General features: G+C 35.9%; 2 protein-coding genes across 3 annotated transcripts in view; both read right to left on the reverse strand.

Moving 5' to 3' along the window:
- Nucleotides 1-286: 286 nt before the first annotated feature.
- On the reverse strand, nt 287-1,297 carry LOC105227930 (uncharacterized). Its single transcript, XM_011207499.3, has 2 exons — nt 956-1,297; nt 287-710 (listed from the first exon to the last, which is right to left on the reverse strand). Exons 1-2 carry the CDS (start codon nt 1,125-1,127, stop codon nt 385-387), a joined length of 498 nt encoding a protein of 165 aa, XP_011205801.2. The 5' UTR covers nt 1,128-1,297; the 3' UTR covers nt 287-384.
- Nucleotides 1,298-6,887: 5,590 nt separating this feature from the next.
- The window catches only part of LOC105227929 (serine-rich adhesin for platelets), a 307,208-nt gene continuing 301,459 nt past the window's right edge, over nt 6,888-12,636 (reverse strand). Inside the window, exons 3-7 of one of the 2 annotated variants that reach the window (XM_049458619.1) lie at nt 9,267-12,514; nt 9,073-9,201; nt 8,607-9,012; nt 8,382-8,507; nt 6,888-7,829 (exon numbers count right to left, since the gene is read on the reverse strand). In XM_049458619.1, coding sequence (XP_049314576.1) covers nt 7,681-7,829; nt 8,382-8,507; nt 8,607-9,012; nt 9,073-9,201; nt 9,267-12,514 — 4,058 coding nt within the window. In that variant the 3' untranslated portion in view covers nt 6,888-7,680. Of the gene's footprint in view, nt 7,830-8,381; nt 8,511-8,606; nt 9,013-9,072; nt 9,202-9,266; nt 12,515-12,636 lie in introns of both variants that reach the window. The other variant, XM_049458618.1, reaches the window with a different exon arrangement.

The following is a 12,636-nucleotide window of genomic DNA, read 5'->3' on the forward strand; positions in this document are numbered from 1 at the left end:
AATTTTTTTTTTTGTGTTTAAAATCATATCACTTTTATTAGAAAATCCAGTTAGCATGCCATTAGGTTACGTATACGCGCTGACGCACCGAAATACGCAAATGTCTTTCCAAAAACTATAGGTGCTGCATCGATAAACCTAAAAAAATTCTAAAATTTGAGAAGTATCGTCTTTATCTCTCCTCGCAAGAAGTTTTTGACATTCCTATACTAAAAATGCAGGAGGAGACGGTAGACGGAAATTTGAAGTTAAACACCATAATCATTCAAACAAACTCGCCATTGTTAGCTTATATTGTTTAGCTTTATTGAAATATATCTACTTAATTCTAACTTCGTCGTTTACCAGCTTCAATTGGGTTGTGGTCATGCTCAGTAATCATTTTTATTGTTTTTTCTGCATGATTTGCTGTAAAGCATGGAATTCTTGTTCGTCTATTTTGTCAGCTAGATACTCTATTCCATTTTGGATGCAATCCTCGTTAGCACAAATTTTCATCTCGGTGATTTTATGTATAACTTGAAAAATGCTAATGTGATTTGACGGTTCTTGTTGAGTCATATCTTCAATGTGGCACAGTAGATTATCAATGTAATCTTCATCGTCCTCATCATCCTCATCGTCCTCATGCTGTTCTTCATCGGGGTTAATGGCACGTATATAGGCGATATAGTCACACAGTATTTCCCAACGAGCCTTGCATGCAGGCACTGAAATACGTTAGCAAATCAAAAAGAGTAAAATTATTGCAAATCACAAAATTTTTTAACTGCCATTGCACCGAAGCTATAATTTTCCCTCACAAATAAAAAAGTTTCCTTACAAGCACTTGATTTTGATTGGTCAGTTTGTGTATAGCTGCCACACAAACTGACCAAAGGTTCGAACTCAATAAGACCAGCTCTCAGTAGTACTTACCGTACGCTATTTGTCTTTCCATTTTTGTCAAACTCACCTGACTTCCCTAACGAGTCGGCAATTGTGCGCCATGCCTTATCTATTGCATTTTTCTGACCATAATACTTGTGTCCCTTGTCGTATAGCTGCGGGTGCTGCTTCACCAAATAACATAATTCTTTATCTTCTTCAAAAGTTTGCTTGTTCATGCCATAAGCGTTTAACTCCATGCTTTGGGTCTTTCAACCTTACAGTTTTCTTTAAATTTTCGAATTGTAGTTTTTGACAAGTTGTTAAATACTTTTTGCACAATTGTTGCTCCTAATGTAAAAGTTTCAAATTTTCTATAGTCTATATATTCTAGTTATTTATTTCTTTAGTTCAGCCTTGCTTCGCTATGCGCGTTCGACTGAATAGCAATGTCTAGTCCACAGTGTAATTTATAGTGGTCGCTATACATATATATAATATGGATTTAATTTTAAGTTCTAACGTATATTCTAATTCTATATTCTTTAATTCCGAAAATGAAGAATTATTCATGCTTCGGATCAGTTGGAAACAACTATATACATATATATGTACATATGTTGTTATTTGATATTAAACTGTATATGAATAATAAATATGAATTCATATTTTACGTGACTTTTTGTTTGAATTCTATGAACAATGAATTATTATACTTCAGACATATATAATAATAGTCATCAATAGCTGTTAAGGCAAACCACTCCTATTTCACCAGCAGGTAATGTTTTTTATACAGTTGCGTTCCATAAAAAACAAAAAAATAAAATAAAATAAAAAAAAAACAAAAAACAACCAAAAAATGAAATAAGAGCCACGATCTCAAATCCCTAAAGGCAAAATATGATGTTTGGTTTCGAAACTCTGATATTCTATGGACTTGAGATTGAGGGATGGGATAACCATCTTTCACTGACTCGATACTACTTTTTGCATTAATTATTTGTGTGTTTTGGATTTTGGGTGATTATCTATTTTTGGAAGTAATTGTCATTTTCACGTTTGACGAAATTAGATCAAGTTTTTGTCCTATTTTAGGCACAAGGATACAATATTCCAACTTTTCTTGTTACCCGGATCATTTGTATATTTATAACCCTATATCTATCTCGATTAGTTTTAAATGATACGTACAACGCTTAGGTGAACGAAGCTATAATACTCTGTAGCAACTGGTTGCAAGTGCACAGGTGTAATTATGCATTCAAGATATAACATTTTTTAATATTATATACATTCATAATATTATTAATTTTGAACAGTACACTTAATGTTGTTGTCGAAGTCAAATTATTCATACTTTTGCAAGAATATTCATCTTGCTTGAAGAGCTGTACTAAAATTGAAATTAAGATTTGCAGATATAAGTTAGTACTAAATGAGTTCTAAATTAGTACTAAATGAGTTCTAAATTGGTAATAAATGAGTACTAAATTAATACTAAATTTGTTCTAAATTAGTTATAAATTGGTACTAAATTTGTTTTAAACTAGTACTAAACTAGTTCTAAATTTATACACAATATAAAATCATATATCCAGAATAAAAATATTAATATAAATCGAAATTCGGAATTTAGTACCATCTTAATACCTACAATATTAAAGTAGTATCGTTTTCTAACTGCTTTAAATAGTTTATAATCAAATTGCACCATTAGCTTCCAACAAAAATATTTTAGTACTAAAAATGAAATTTAGAACAAATCATTGCAATAAAAACTGTTCTAAAATAGTACTAAATTTAGAGTTTTAATTAAGAGATTCATAATATATATATCATCCATACAAAATTTAGTACTACTTTTTAACGAAAAAAAATTATTATTATTAACGATGTGTCTTGGATCTATGCTTGAGACCTGGAAACAGACGATCAATCAGTCGGATATGGCGGCAAAAATGAGCCGAAGCCGAATAAACCACGTGGAAGCAAGTCTTACTACTTTTTGCTCATAGAAGTACATATGTACATATGTACTATATATATATATATATATATAGATATATATATAATCATATAACAGAATGCAGCTTATCATCGTACATACGTGATATAGCACCTTATTATAGCGTTTTGAGTGCAGATATGTAGAGCAATTTCAGAATTAATATTTCAACTGAATCAAACGGAATGAATGCGAAATTTATTTGTCAGCTAAGCGGTCACTGGAGGCTTAACAGCTTATATTGTATTTGCCAGCTCACAATTTTCTTATAAGTAAATTTGAATTATTTGAAAATTTTAAAGAAGGCACGTAGTATTCTTTCACATTTCTGACAGCGTGTGTATTACATTCCAGAACTGCCCCGGCCGAATTTATGACCGCGTGAATCAGACTAATTTTTATATCATGTTTTCATGTTAATCGTGTTACAGTGGGAACGTTCTGCATCGACCGCAACCAATGAAAATCAGAAAGCGCAAAGGTTTGTTTAATAAGGCAGGTGAGGCCAAAATTCCAAACCGCTGTTTTTCCAAATAGTTTTTAAACTTCTTTCTACATCAGGTCGCGCGTTGATATGTTGGAAAAAATATTACCTCATTACTATTTGCAAATTTTGGTAATTTTTTAGACAATCTCTCACTTCAATTAGATAAATTTTTGTCGGTAGCATACCCTTTCAATGGCTTCAGCCACTTTTAGAAGACCATGATACATTATGACCCTCTGATACCACCAAAAATAGAGCATATCCTTGAGGTCAAGGATATTCGGGTTTTCCGTTATTTTGAACAGGTTTCACATATGATTTTTTCGGCTTAGAGTTGCCCTAATATATCCCGTTTTCATCACCTGTCTAAATCTAATGCAAGAGAAATCTATTCCAACAATTAAATAATATTTTTCGGACCTTAAACTGTAGTTTAATTCTCTTTTTTAAAATCTCTGAATGGATGTTAGCCTTAAATATTTTTACTATGTAATATTAGTAGTTTTTGTTTTGACCGCCAGTGTATTTACGAGTATTGCTTGAACAATTTCAGAAAGCATATAGTATACTTTTAGGGTGCTACGAATTGAGTAAGCTGCTAAGCGAGCAAATGTCTTCTCATTTTTAGTGCTTGGACCCAAACACAACTGCTCATATTCTTCTTCTGTACTGATGTAGACTCCGGTTATGCAGTTATAGCAGATCTGATAACAGCGCGTCGTTTCTTCTTTTCGCTGTTTGGCGCCAATTCGAGATACCAAGTACAACCAGACCTTTCTCCACGTGATCTCTTAAACAAGCTTGTAAAGATGAAGGCCAATATCGTTTCGCAAAGTTCGCCACAACGACGTCACAGAGATACCCAACGCTTGAGAACGACGTTTGAGAGACTGATTTGGGTCTGCCTAAATTGATGCGCGAGTGGCTGCAATATTCTCGACATTACGGGCACTTCCTTGCCTCACTGGCAGGGGAACCTGTGGATTAAAAATTTTTCACTAAAGACTCAATTGTTGATCTGGCAGGACGATTACGATGATCGTAAATTAGACGTGAGAGTATATTTTGAGACCAAAAACGGTTGAAGTATAAAATTTTCATAATTCTTGTTAAATTTATAAAAAGATAGAGATTTCAATTAACACATTAAGCCTTGGGATGTTTTAAAAAAACTGAAATTTTGACGTAAAAAATTTTATTGCAAAATGCGTTGTTTTAAATTATAAGTCCATTTCCATTTCATCATCATTTTTCCATTTATTTTATCTTTCGTTTTCAATGGCTTGCTTCCTACTATGATTTCTTTTACTTTCAAAAATTATCTACCTTTGTCTAATGTGTGAGTTATCTTCAGATAAATTTCTATTTCCCCGCAACTTGACTTGACTGACGGAATGCCAAAGATAAAAAGCAATAAGTACAGAGTTCAGAGTTCCTATTAGCCGCAAATGCCTTCCGACTTACCAGCCAGTAATATCAATAAAACGATTTTTTTTTTAATTTTCAATTGGTATATATTTAGTTAATTTATTTATTAAACCTTTGATTGATTACATATATGGTTGTTAAATATAAACAAACGCAAGCAAATGCAAATGTACCATAGTATTATATCATAAATGGGTAAATAAGTATTAACGTATGTATATGTATAATATAATTTAGTTTAGTAAAATATATTTATATGTATATATATAGTATTATATAATGTATATATGTAATTAAATATATATTTGTTATGTATAAATTTATGTATATTCAATATAATCGTATAAACTTTTCACAAAATATTTAAATATTTCAAATTTCACGCAGGCAAAGTTTTCAACTTGCGCGTAGATTTTCATTTAATTAAAATTATCTTTATATATTGGCATATTTTTATTAATTTTTTACGTTGGTTTTACTTTTAATAAGTGTTTCTTTTAATAAGCACATTTAACGCCGCTTGTATGCTGCCATGGAAAGTTAGCATGCCTTTAGGTTACGTATACGCGCTGGCGCACCGCAATACGCAACAGTTTGCGCGATTCGTTTCGTTGACGGGTTTGTTGTTTGTGTAGTTTATATATGTATTTTTTTATAAATATAGTATATGTATATTTAGCATATGTATATTATATATATATAACATTTATATATATATGTTAATTTTTTATTTGTATATAGCATATATGTTTTAGCATTTAAAAATAAAATTAGTTAACTAAAATTATTGATATTTTGAGACAAACACGCAATTGTTGCATTACATAAATCATAGTTTGTATGTATTAAGCAAAGTTATACAAATATTTTTTTATTGTGAGCTATAATTTACAGTTTGTTTTTAAGTATTTTACGAGGACAGTGGTGGCGTAGGCATATGCAAGTGAGCCAAGTGATTTTAGTTGTTTAATATTCATATATAATATTTATGTTTAAATGTTGGCGCATAAAAATGTTCGAGAGTGAACGAAATAAATGCAAATGAGCTTAAAATTTAATTACTTTTTTTTATAAAAAATTTATTTTTGTTTTTTTTTTAATCTGTATTTAAATTTTTTTTAAAAAACAAATTAAAAAAAAATTTACAAAAATTTAAGATATCTAATTAAAAAATTAAAAAAATATCTAAAAAAAATGTCACAGTTAATTTCATTAAAATTTTTTTATAAAGGTAATTTTTTTAAACAAAATTTTTTTTTTTCTATTTTTTAAAGCAAAAAAAAAAAAAATTAAAAAAAAAATTTAATTTAACTGAAATTAAAATTTTTCCAGTTAACTTTTTAATCTATTTTTTTCTGTTAAAGGGAAATTTTTTTAAGTAAAAAAATAAATAGAATAAACATTTAATTCAACCGAAAATAAAAGTTTTTAAGTTATCTTTTAAAAAATTTTTTAAGGTAATTTTTTTTATTATAAAACAATAATAAAAAACTTTAATTTAACTGAAAATTAAATTTTTAAATTTAATGTTTAAAAAAATTTTTAAGGTAATTTTTTAATAAAAAAAATAAATAAAAAAAAAATTTAATTTAACCAAAAATAAAGTTTTTTAAGTTAATTAAAAAAAAAAAATTTAGGTAATTTTTTTATTATAAAAAAATAATAAAAAATTTTAATTTAACCGAAAATTATATATTTAAAGTTAATTAAACAAAAAATTTGGTAATTTTTTAATTAAAAAAAATAAATAATAAAAAAAAATAATTTAACGGAAAATAAAATTTAAATTTTTTTATCTGTTTATAATTTTTTTTGCTTAAAAATTGTAATTAATAAATTTAATAATTTATAATTTTTTACAGTTAACTTTTTAATCTATTTTTTTCTATTAAGGGAAAAATTGTTTAAGTAACAAAATAAATAAAAGGAAAATGTAATTTAACCGAAAATAAATTTTTTTTTAAGTTAATAAAATTTTTTTTTTTTTTAATTATAAAAAAATTTAATTTAACCGAAAATTAAATTTTTGAAGTTAATTTAAAAAAAAAAAATAGTTAATTTTTTAATAAAAAAAATAAATTTAATTTCACGAAAAATAAAATATAAATTTTTTATCTGTTAAAATTTTTTTTTTTGCTTAAAAATTAAAACTAAAAACTTTTAATAATTTATAAAAATATTACATTTCTAAATGCACTTTTAAAAATCATTAATTTTCTATTTTCAACTTTACACCGATTGTGCAGGCATATACTATATATACGTACCTTGCTCGGCGCTGCAAATGGCAAGTGCATAGTACCTAAAATCAAATCTTCTGCGCGTCTTTATGCATAAATATCAAAATGATATTTATATTTTTGCCAGTGATCAAACTTTCATGCATTTGCTTTTATTTTTGCAGCTCAACTCTACTGTCCTCGAAAATACAACTAGAATAACAACAATTTTCCACAAAACTTCTATAAGCCATTTATCAAAGAATACTCACATACATATGTTTGGTAGATACATACATATATGTAGTACATACATATATATGTATTGCAAGTACTGTTATAGAATAATTAACAACAATGCTGCATTATCATTGCTTAGACATACGAAACCATCCAAGTAAAATATATATGTATATTATAGGAATTAAAATAAATCATCAAAATTCAATAAGTCGCACAAATTTCAGACACAAATCAAGTCCAATAAAGCAAAACTTAAAACTAATGTATTAAATAATGTGTTTGTTTTTGTTTCAACACAAGTTAAAATAAGTTTAACGCTTTTCAAACGTGCATACATACATATATACTAATTACAAGTCGTTGCAGCTTTCACAACAATATTTTTTAACAAATTTTAAACTATAGTTCTGCACACACTTTTGATTCGCTCAAGCGAACACAATCTTAACTGGTCCCATGGGTAGCTGCTTCATGTAGTTCCAGGCGTCGACACGCGTCATTTTCGCTGTGGACGCACCGTTAATGCTCAAGATCTCATCGCCATTGCGTACTTGGCCGGTTTTGTGGGCAGCACCGCCTGGTAAAAAAATATAAAAATAAATGTAAAATAATATTTATAACATTTTTAAAATTAAGTATTACATTGAAATATTAAAAAAAAAATATTTTAAGCAAATATTTAAAATTAGAAATGTTAAAAAAAAATTAAATATTTAAAAAAAAAGTAAAAAAAAATATGTTACTCCAAAAAAGCAAATTGTATACAAAAAGCAAATATTAAAAAATAAACAAGAAAAAAGATGGCTCGTCAAATGCAAAAGTTTTTCATACAAGAACTTTTTTCCGATCGTTCGGTTTGTATGGTAGCTATATGCTATAGTAAGCCGATCTGAACAATTTCTTCGGATATTATATTGTTGCCTTAGAAAATAATTTATATCAAATTTCGTGAAGATACTACGTCAAATGCAAAAGTTTTCCATACAAGAACTTTTTTCCGATCGTTCAGTTTGTATGGCAGCTATATGCTTCGGAGATTACATTGTTACCCTAGAAGATAACCTGTGCCAACTTGGCTTCTTATATATGCCTAAGTTCATACATATATTTTTAATACTTTCTCACTTACCCATAAAGACTTTCTTTACAATCAATGGTTTATTGCCCAACGGTGAATCGAAGCCACCCTCTATGGAGAAACCCAGACCGCAGCTGTCCTTAACGATTTCGACGGAGCGTGAGCCGGTGGCGGCATCTTCTGTGAACGAAAAAATGTATAAAATAATTATTAATATAATAATTGTATAAGCTTCATCCAATCAAGTCAGTTGTCAGTTTCTAGGCTTCTACTTACCTTGCGCACGAATTTCCGCAGCAATGGCGTTACGCGTCTCGGCGGCACGCTCCAGCAGCTCACTGGTGCTCAATTTACTCGCATCGGCACGCGATTGCTGGCGACGCGTACGTATGCTAGCCAACGTGGCGGCAGTGGTGTCAGTCGTGGTGGGCGTCGGACTTGCGCTCGATACTGTGCTGGGTGTCTTCGATGCGCCAGCATCTTCGCTTGCCGAGACAATATCTAAATCCAAGTCGAGCGAACGCGATGCCTTATGATAGTTGCGCTTTTTCTCGTAATCCACTTCGGTGGGTTTCTCATTCAGCGAAGTGAGTGAGCCGAGTGAGGAGCGTTTCTTGGTGAGCGGTTTGACAATGACCGACTCGGAACGTGTGACGACGAGCACCACTTCGGGACGTGGAGTCTGTTAAGTTAGTTATTAAAATATTATATGTATGATGGTAAGGAAATGATAGGCACTTACCTTCAGCACAGTGATGGACTCGCGATGCGTTAGGCCACGCATGCTCATGCCATTGACAGCCAATATGCGATCGCCCTTCTTCAGACGTCCATCCTTGGCGGCTGGTGTGTTGTTTAAAATTTTATGTATCTGTAAAGTAATGATTCGTCTTAGTTCTTTCATTCAATTTTAAATTAAGCGTTTGAAGTACTTACCGTAATCTCCTTGGCTTCGTAGTCGGAGCCACCGGCTAACGTGATGCCAATACTACTCTCGGGCGTATCACGTTGTAGCACCACTATGAAGGCTTCCGGTGTTTTGAGTGGCGGTTCCGCCTCTTCAATGATCTGTTGTATATCTTGTGCAGTAATCAAGCTCTGATTGCTGCCAAGCGACGAAAAGCTGCCGAATTCGTTGGTATTCTCTTGTGTGGACACATTCTGTGTGCTCGAGCTCACGCCAGACGATGATGAGGCTATGGAATCAAGTGAGGGGAAACGTTCGTGGTAGTTAGCACCAGCTTTGCCGCTCAAGACTTTAGTAGCAAGCAGACTATTTGTCGAGACAGCTGGCGAGACGTTCGATGTGGCATTTGCAGCAGCGGCGGCTGCACGCTCTGCGGCAGCTGTACGTTCGAACTTTTCACGTATCTCGGCCGTGGTCACCTTTGCCGTTGTGGCTGTTTTGCTGCTGTAAGTTTTAGTGCTTGTTACCGAGGATTCATATTTCTCAAGCACTGGCTTGAGTGGCATACGTTCGGTTAAATTTCTACTGGTGAACTGTTGCGTAGCCTTTTTAGCAACCTCAACTTGCATCCATTGTGTTAGCTCATTGCTAGCTTCGGGCTGTGACTTTTTCGGTGGCGTCACAACTTCAGTTGCTTTGCGTGGTGTGACAGGTTGTACGGGTACCGCGGTCACTGCTGGCAGTATAGCGGTCGGTTTGGGTTTGGTTGTCACTTTCGGTGGTGTGCTGGCCTTTTGACTGGGATCGGCCTTGAAGCTGGCTTTGCGTTCTTCATCGATTAACATGGCACTGAGTTTCAATGGCGAGGTACTATCCGATTTACGGCTACTGTCATCTGTATCTGAAGTGACCTCAACATAGGCGGCTACGTTGATGACCTTATCGACGAGACTTTGGTCATTTTTCGAAACCAATTTATAGTTGATGGGTGCCGACGCTGACACCAACTTATTGGGCATTATCACCAGTGAAGCACCCGATGTGGAACGCGGTTTCGATTTGTGCACACGTCGGACCTCGTCCTCATCATAACCATCGGTGCTGTCCTCATCATCATAGGGACGATTACGTAGTAGCGCTGAGGCGTCACCGCGTCCATTGCGACACTTCGCCGAAGCAAGTATATTCTTACGATTCGTTGCCGAATCACTTGAGCCAGACTTCAGTACACGACGCGACAGATCAACTGTCGGTGTGCTACCCACTGAGGAACAGCTCGCCTGCGAACCCGAGCCGGATGTGAGCGTAGAAGTAGTTGAGCTGGCTATGGAAGTGTTAGTCTCCGAGGAGAGTGTGCGTGTCAGCGCAAACTTCTCTGGCACCTGTGGTACACACGGCGACATGGGTGGTGAGGAAACCTTCGAAGAGAAAACCGAATCGGAGTCGCTTTCTTCATGCATGGCATGCTGACGTGGTGGCACGCTGAGCGAGGTGCGCGGTGGCTTGGCTGGCGGTGTGCCCTGTAACGCTGGCTCAAAGCGCCGTGGCTGATGTGGCATAGCTAAGGGCGATTGCACTGTTGTGGCGTGACGTGGCGAAGCGGTTTGTGTGCCGAAAATGCTACGATAACCGTTATTTGCGGCAATGTTGGCGGTATTGCTTGTGGTGGCCACCGTGAGTGGACGAAGCGGTGAGTTTTGTATTAGCTCTGTGCGTTTGGCGGGACGTGGCACTGTCGAGAAGTAACCGCTGCTCGAACCAACACCGCTATCCGTGGAATCTGTGGACGACGTGTTGCCGGATTTCAACTTCTCACTATCACGACTTTTGATCTCGGGCAGATCTAGTATGGGTTCCAAAGGCACATGTGGGCGCTCTGGTATAACCAGACCACGCAGTTTGGACATGCTGCGGCGCCGTTGTTCCAATATATTTGTTATGGCCGCCTTACGTGATGCCTCGTCCGGCATGTAGGTTGGCTGACCCGAAAAGCTGATGCGTCGCTCCAAATGTTGCATATGGCGACGTGGCAATGACGCATAACTCTGTGTATAGTCGGTGGCCAATGTATTTAGCGCATACATTGAGTCCGAAAAGGTTTGTGTTGGCAATTGTTTGGCTAACTGTACCTGACGCGCTACATCATTCAGATTCTCTACGCTCATCGCACGCGTTTTCGTCAGATTAGAGGCTGTGTTCGCATAGCGCGCGCTAGTCGCTGTATCGAGCAAATTCTCCGTGCTTAAGTTGAGCGGCTTCGTAGCGCTTTGTGTGCGCGAAAAGCTCAAGGGTTTTACGGGCGTGTCAGCGCCACTACCCTCCGCATCATTAGAGAACATAGCGATCTTGTCGCGTACGCTCTTCTCTGACTTCTCATCTTTACGCCAATCGCCGTGTCGACGTGGCGCGCTCAACGAACGCTTGTAGTCGTTGCCACTGCCACCCAACTCAAATGTGGGCGGTTCCAATTTATTGGCTGTTGGCGTGCTGCCGCCGCTCGACGAAAGATTCTGCGTGGAACGGCTGTGTCTTGACTCGAATACTAATTTAGCGTTACCGGCGCCCGACGGCGTGGTGGCTTCGGCGAGCACATCGCTGCGCTTATCTGTCGGCTGACGGCTGTCCTCCACATTCACCACCAAATCCTGCCGGTACACCTTGCGCGGCACCGTCGGTGGCGGTCCCGATTTCGGTAGCGGTGGCGGTGCGCTGACTGTGTCTGTGCTGGCGGCCACTTTACTGCCGCTGCTGCTGACGGTGAACTCCAACGTGGGCATTTCCACTTTTGTGCTATTTATCTTCAATGTGCCATTCGGTGACGCCGATTGTGTTGTCAATGTGGCCGTCGCTGCCGCCACCGTTGCACTAGCGGCTGTGGCAGCATTCGCTACGTTGTTGCTGATGTGTGTGTGTGTTGTGCGTGTGCTGGCGACCATTGTTTGTCCACCGTTAGCGCTGGCTGCTGTGTACAGCTTCTCTGTGTAAATTGTGTTTGTGTTGTTGTTATTGTTGGCACTGCCCTTTGTGCTGGACATTGTCATTGTGGTGGTGGTGGACTGCATTAGGCTGGCGGCCTTCAACAGGTTTGTGCTTGGCGGGGGCATTATGAGCGGTTCGCTGAAATTGGGCGGAAACTCATGGCCGTCGGGTGGCAGGCGGGAATATGTGGGTGGTGCGCTGAGTGTTAGGTAATCGCTGACGAGTAACGGTGTTTGCGGCACCACCTGTATGCCGTTCTCCATTTTGTTTTTGATACTCAAGTGAGTTTGGTCAAGATCTGTGTGCGCGGATGGGTGGGAGAAACAGAAACAGAAAAACAAAAACACACGATTAGTCACGAACAAACAGGGAAAGAGAAACAAATAATGCTTAAGGCTTACGGTAGTGGTGAAATTTGGG

The sequence above is a fragment of the Bactrocera dorsalis genome, chromosome 5 (genome assembly GCF_023373825.1).
Source record: "Bactrocera dorsalis isolate Fly_Bdor chromosome 5, ASM2337382v1, whole genome shotgun sequence".
Taxonomy (NCBI): domain Eukaryota; kingdom Metazoa; phylum Arthropoda; class Insecta; order Diptera; family Tephritidae; genus Bactrocera; species Bactrocera dorsalis.

Excerpts from the sequence above, each read along its gene's own strand:
- LOC105227930 (XM_011207499.3), bottom strand. The coding sequence starts at position 1,127 with ATGGAGTTAAACGCTTATGGCATGAACAAGCAAACTTTTGAAGAAGAT. Across the intron at positions 711-955 it reads CGACTCGTTAGGGAAGTCAG|TGCCTGCATGCAAGGCTCGT; the intron begins GTGAGTTTGACA and ends AACGTATTTCAG.